General features: G+C 34.2%; 2 protein-coding genes across 2 annotated transcripts in view; both read right to left on the reverse strand.

Annotated features, from left to right (window-relative positions):
* Positions 1-1,033: 1,033 nt before the first annotated feature.
* LOC111371676 (major allergen Pru ar 1-like) lies at positions 1,034-1,768 on the reverse strand. Its single transcript, XM_022993801.1, has one exon. It carries the CDS (start codon positions 1,696-1,698, stop codon positions 1,216-1,218), a length of 483 nt encoding a protein of 160 aa, XP_022849569.1. The 5' UTR covers positions 1,699-1,768; the 3' UTR covers positions 1,034-1,215.
* A 1,722-nt stretch (positions 1,769-3,490) lies between these two features.
* Positions 3,491-6,741, reverse strand: part of LOC111371142 — an 11,952-nt gene continuing 8,701 nt past the window's right edge. The window contains exons 2-5 of the mRNA XM_022993050.1: positions 6,654-6,737; positions 5,349-5,429; positions 5,182-5,280; positions 3,491-4,088 (exon numbers count right to left, since the gene is read on the reverse strand). Coding sequence (XP_022848818.1) covers positions 3,805-4,088; positions 5,182-5,280; positions 5,349-5,429; positions 6,654-6,737 — 548 coding nt within the window. The 3' untranslated portion in view covers positions 3,491-3,804. The remainder of the gene's footprint in view (positions 4,089-5,181; positions 5,281-5,348; positions 5,430-6,653; positions 6,738-6,741) is intronic.

Genomic DNA, 6,741 nt, shown 5'->3' on the forward strand with positions numbered 1-6,741 from the left:
AAAAATTTCGTAAATCAGCATCGTTATGCTCGATCATTTATTCGAGAACCTGCATAGATGCTATTTATGTGGTCAATATAGCAATTTAAATAAACACTTTCCATCCAGATGTTAAAACTGCAACTTTGCTAATAGATTGAGTAAAGCTTCTTTTTCCAATTTCACAAGTAATTGTATCCTATTTTTCTCACTGCTATTCATCTTCTTCCTAGTGGCTTTTGATTTTAAGGAACAGTTTCATTTTATATTTGCAAGCAGAGAACATTCATTGCCCTTTAAAACATTAACCAAACATGTTTGGTCGCTTGTGATGTATCAACTTGTTCTTTTGTCAGGCGGAGGGAGAGGGGGCTGGGCTGGGGTACAAGCCCAAAAGCAAATAACTTGTGAAAAATGGAAAATTCAGCCCAAATTATTGGAGAAACAAAGAAGAATGAAAATTTAGCCCAGCCCAAAAATTAATTTTAGCCCAATTAACTTCATTCCCAACCCAAGCCCAATGTTCAATTATTCAAATTTAAATAGTTCATTTATAATCAAATTAGTTTATTATATTAGAAATAATTTTTATTGATTAAAATAAAGATAAATAACTTATTGTAACATGTCACATGTTTGACTAAGCTTAAAAGTAATTAATTTTTTTCTAACGTATTTTTTCATATGTTCCTTATTTATATTGGTGAGTTATATTTATTTCGATCACGAAATGGATGTTATTATCAAAATAAGTAATATGCTTCATATTTACTTTTATCGGTTAAAAATATGTTTATTAGAACTTTGTCATAAATGTTTTAAAATATATCTTAACCCATTTTGTCATTAGTGTCAAGAGTTTAAACTTTTAAACTAAATCTCGAGTGGCAAAGAGAATCTATGAAAAAAATTCAATTTTCAGCTCATTCTAACATATTTTTGTGGCTCCGCCCTTGATATAATTGTCAATATCTGTTTTGATACATCAGACAGAACCAAATATTGTGGCCTTAATTAAGAAGGTTTCTTGGTCTTCTCCTGCCCAGATTTGAACTGTAAAATGAAGTAAATCCTCTTATATTGATAATTTAAATATGAATCCAAACCAGAGTGCATTGAAGCATTTCAGTACTACAATACATCTTATTCAGCAGAAAATGCTAATGCAACATTTCTCGGAAACAAAAATCACCCAACTATATATTTTTTTATGCAGTGTAAATTTCAGCAACACGTTTAATTGTAGGCATCGGGATTCGCTTGGAGATAAGCCTCGACAGCCTTGAAAATTCCCATGGCCTTTTCTTTACCTTCCTTGATCTTCTCCTCGGAAATCTCGGCATCACCCTTGGTGTTGTAAATGCTCCTGTTCTTGCAGATAGATCCTCCATCAGCAGCCGGAACAATTTTGACATGGTAATTGATCGACTCCAGAACGTCCGTCAGAGCATCCCCTTCGATGATGCTATAGCTATATGTCAAATTTTCTTTGTCAATATTATCAACACGGTGCTTGACGCCCTTGAACTGGCTTCCTTCGCCAAAAGTGATAACCTTGATGGTTCCGACTCCACCATCTCCCTTAAGGATTTCGACACTTTTGATAGCTTGAGGCAGGATCTTGGGGATGAGGTTGTCAGCGTCGAGGATAAACGACTTGAACAACTTTCCGGCTGGGATTGATGAAGTGATCTCCATATCATAAGTGATGGCACCCATGATGATTTCTCAAGTATGGAATAATATGAAAAAAGATAGCTAAAATTGTTTGGTGGTGAGAAATGTGGGAAGTTGGATTGCTATTTATATTGTCAATAGAATGTTCTCTTTCATGAGTTATTGACCCAAATGGGAAGTCATAAATGTGGTTGGGACACAATGAAAATTGAAGATTAACAGGTGGGTGGTCATGGCTCGAGCACTCCATTATAGACCAGTTAGCTTAATTATTTTTTGACATTTATGTAATCTCTATACTCAGTTTTTCAAGCTTGTAGGACCTAATATTTGCAGTGTAATTTCATAGGAAGCTTTCAAATTGACTTGTATTGCATGCAGAGTATCTATTTACCATTTTTATTGCATGTCTTCAACAATGAAATTTCTTGAAAACGAACTTACAATGACAGTTTTCTATACTTCTCCTATAAATATACAAGATCGCTTGCAAGTTGTTTGGTCTTGCAAGTTATCAAGGCCCTACAGCTTTTATGCTGTGTGGGTCGGGTGGCGTACGGTAGGTGGAGGATGTGAAAGTGAAAGTACCAGTGGAAAATCTAGAACAAGAAGACTTTGTCTAAGATGGAATGCTGAATGATAAATTTCCAAGTTGAAAATTAAACTAATTCACACAGGAGAGTGTTCTATGTTACACTGAATGATCATTTATTTGGGTTTAAATTGATCCCTCGTTCTATTTCGTTATCCTTTCTCGCTTAAAAGGGTGCCATCAGTCAGTTTTAGTATGGAGATTACTTACCCGATCCCTGCGGCTAAGATATTAAGGCCGATGTCCTTGATCTGACAACCTATCTTTGTATCCAACACATTACGTTGCAGGAGAGCCAGTTCAGAAGTAAGGGGTCAAGATGTGGAAATTTCTACCAATAAAATAATAATATATCGAAAAACATCTTCTCTGTTTACGATGAAAATCGAATCAACAAATTCCTCTCACCTAGCCAAGATTTTCGCCTCTTAAACTCAGTGGTTTTGATGTTTAAACCAAAACAAGAGAAGCAATGGCTATTTGAGAGAGAGAGATTTGAATTTACATAATTATTTTCTCTTAGGGGGAGTATTTATAGATTTCCTTAAGGTTTTGGAATAATTTGATCATTTAGGGTAAATAATAGATGACAACCTATTATTGGTTAACTTGTAACTGATTCTAATATAGTATAACATTTTATTCATTAACTTGCGTGTCTTTCATTCATTGGCTTTAAAGTCATGCTTTGAACATTTGCCCACGTATACTTTCATAACGACTTTTAACCAATCTAGATGGAGGCATGACTCGCCTATACATAACAACTCGCAAAGTATATTTATTGATTCAACACTATACTTCCTTTTAGCAAAGTTAATAACATAACAAAATTTACAAAAGTTTCTCTTGAACTAGTCATACAATTAGAGTCATTGATTGATGCAAAAGTCTGAAAAATTAAATTCGAAACATGGATTTATAACATATCTAACTGATTTCATTTACAAATTGCTCAAGAATTTAAACAAGGTACTTCACAGTCATTTGAAAAAGAAGGCTAAGCATTGTAGTGTAATCAAAACCAAACAAGGCAAAAAAATAAAAAATAAAAATGGCAGTACCTGGGTAAGAGCGGCACTACCAGAGCATGATCCAGGAACAAATTCCCCCCGAAGAGAAATCCCGTACAGACTGCCTGACGAATTGCCAACTAAATAGATTGAATCCGGATGTGGTTGTTGCTCCCTAGTTTTCACTATGCATAAGTTATGTTCCAACTAAATACTCAATACCAAAGAGTTCTCACTCAAAAATTCATATGCCGTTAAATTACTTAACAGAAGGATAACGTTACATGTTCCTTGAAGACCTTAAACTCAAGTTCCATGCACAAAGCTCACATTTTATACAAGTGAAAAGCTACTACAATGGATTATGCAAGAAAAGTCTGCTCTCTTTTTACTGAATTATTTCACTTCAGATGGATTCAGAGTTTTCAAGCACAAACTCTTCTGTCCAACTTCGATCAGCAGTTGCTGTCCTTTTGCTCAAAAAATTCATTATCTCAAAATCTTCGACTGTGAGTAAGAATCACGCAAAATAGTCATTTCAAGTCAACTTATCAGCTTCATTTTAATTGGATACTGGGGTTTCCTTCTCAAAGGCCCTGATCTCAGGATTGAATCAGCTGGGACAGCCCTTCCTTTTGCTGGAGGATCATTTTTTCTTTCGGGTGTTTCCTTCTTGTTCATTAGCGTGCTTCCAAAACTTTCGGCAGCTGTAGATCTTGGAAACACCTTACGTGGGGTCTGTCTATTTTGACTTGTATTATTGCCTTTTGTACTTGAATGTAGTTCTCTTCTAGTCTTTGTTTTGCTTCCAATGATCCCATCATTATCTAAAGCAAAATAGAGATTTTCTTAAGATAGAATAAGTAATTTAAGCACTGGGAAATGACGCGTAAAAAATAAATCAACAGTGTTGAAGGAAAATGAAAAATAATTCTATAAGAGCAGAATTACGAAGACATTAGAAATTGTCTCGGATAAACACTTCCCAAGTTCTGGAAAATGATAGAAAGATATGAAGTTCAATAACTTGAAATTTTAGATGTGAGCTTCTTCAGCAGTTATCTACACGATAGGATAGCAAAACAAGTCCGCTTGAGAAAGAATGTCATTGAATTCACTACCGAACAGTAGCATCACCAAATATGAAATCTTCTTCACAATCTAGTGAATCATAACGATTCATTACATTTGATAAGGCTTTTCTCCATGTTTCTCCCGTAAATAAAACCTTCTCCGAAAAAAATCTCTTTATCGAAATCCAGAATTTGCTTACATGGCAGAGACTGGATTTACAGGGAGAGAAAATACTGTGAAACGTAAACATAATTGGCAGATCGTCCATATTTGTTATATCACCAATCATCAATAGGCTTTTTCCTCTACTGTACTACGTAACCACTGGGCAACCTAATTTTTTCAGGAATAGTACAAGAATCTAGGACGATAAATGTTTAAAAAAGAAAAACATCTTGATGTCCCAAAGCACAAGGACTTCAAGATTGGTTAAAATGTCATTTTAACCATTAAACAACTCCTTAAACTGCTCGTGTTCATTTTCAATTATCTCTTTGTATACCTGGTGAGTTAGCCATCCCAAAACCCAGAAAGAGAATGTAATTATTAGCACGTGAAGAGGAGTCCTCATGGTATAATTGGCAGATTACTTGTATCTGTGTAGGATACAAATTTTGGTACTGAATAAGGTAACACTAAAAACATGTAGTGACCTAAACATCATAACTCAGCTTACATAGATCAGACTAAAGAAAATGCATGTAAAAGTACTATCAGATCTAAAGACTTCTCAGAAATAACATAACAGGCATTTCACTTTGTAGAAATCCCGTTTTTTAACAATTAACAATTAATAAGCGTAAAACATACTATACGAACAAAATCTAAGCAGGCGGGCACACGAACCTGGGCTGGATAAGACAGCACATGGACGTGGGACTGAACTAGCTCTTACATTTTTCCGGTTCTCTGCCGAAACAGTCTTCGTCTTGTTATTATCTTCTCCTGTTCAATTAGTTTAGTATAGATTCTTTTGGTATTTTGATAGGAAATAGAACCAGTAAACAACAAACCTTTGGATGTGATGAAGGTAGATATGGGTGATTTTGGGACATTAGAACCAGGAACTCTTACAATTGATGGTGGGGACTCGTCTACACATCCAAAAAGGGGAATCATTTTATGAATTAACAAAGATATAATGGCAATATTCCATATCTAAACGCATATAGAAAACCATAACTTCAGATCATGGAGCTTAAAAATTTGATGGGTTGTCGAAGAAACCAACATTCCAGGCCATAGCATTTGAAATTTTAGAGAGCAAAAGAGATCAACTCCAACAGGTAGTATATACATCGGAGCAATTTATTTAACCAGGTCTAATGATGCACATTTAACTTATTTATGACTTTTATTGTTCAACATAGTAAAGGGAGTATATATATATATATATATAAACAGAGGGCATATTCAACAAGAACTACAAGCCAGTATGGTCAAAGTAATCATCAAGCACATCACAAGGGTGATATAAATGGATGTATACTTAGTCCTTGTTTGGTCCCCATTTGTTAAAACTTATTTTCCTCAAATTCATTTCTAATCATGCATTTCGTTAGAACCACAACTTTTTAACCAAACATTTTATCAACATTTATCAAAATTTTCTAAAAATCAATTTTTTTATCTAAATCAAAAAAGGGCATACAGATTTCGAGCTTATTCAGTGTAGAGAACATATCCTCACGCAATATCCTAGTGTAAAAATGTATCTTCATACTTGTGACAATCCCCATAGAGGTGTTGGCGAGACTAATGTTATAACTATAACAATTATTGTTAAATCTATAAATCATTTATAAATGATCAAACTGCATTTTCAACCACCGATTCCAATGAATGTTCAAGTACTATCCATTTATCCAGCACTAATTTCTATCAATTTATAAATTAGACCCCTTTATAAATTCTTCTTCCCGAACCGAAGCTAATTTGTATTAGGGAAATAGTTTTCTTGCATGAGCAGTTATAAAGGATTACAATTTCATAGAAACAGAGTGCACAAAAAAAATGCTTCCATGGTAGCAGATTACTCATTCTATATCACAGCATGTAAAATTAATATCCACAAGCCTACTCATGAACAACAATTAATCAGACTGATCAGAGTGTAAAAGTAAAGAAAAAAATCATATCTTGTCATGGTTGGGTAAGTATAGTTACAAATTTGCCCCAGCATCGAAAAGTTGCATATCCAAAATAAAATTGCATATAGAACTTCATGTAAATCAAAATGATAAGAATATTCAAAGGGAAAAGGAAAAATATAAAAAATAAAAAATGAGAGAGAGAGAGAGATGGGAAGAAATTTGTACCTGACGAAGAGAAATCATTCAAAGAAAGCCATTCAAAGGCCTTCACGGACTGCAAAGAAATTTTCTCATAAGTATACTGATCATCTTC

Source organism: Olea europaea, chromosome 22 (genome assembly GCF_002742605.1).
Source record: "Olea europaea var. sylvestris chromosome 22, O_europaea_v1, whole genome shotgun sequence".
Taxonomy (NCBI): domain Eukaryota; kingdom Viridiplantae; phylum Streptophyta; class Magnoliopsida; order Lamiales; family Oleaceae; genus Olea; species Olea europaea.

What these genes read in the sequence shown, in the direction of transcription:
- LOC111371676 (XM_022993801.1), bottom strand. Translation starts at nt 1,698, where the DNA reads ATGGGTGCCATCACTTATGATATGGAGATCACTTCATCAATCCCAGCC.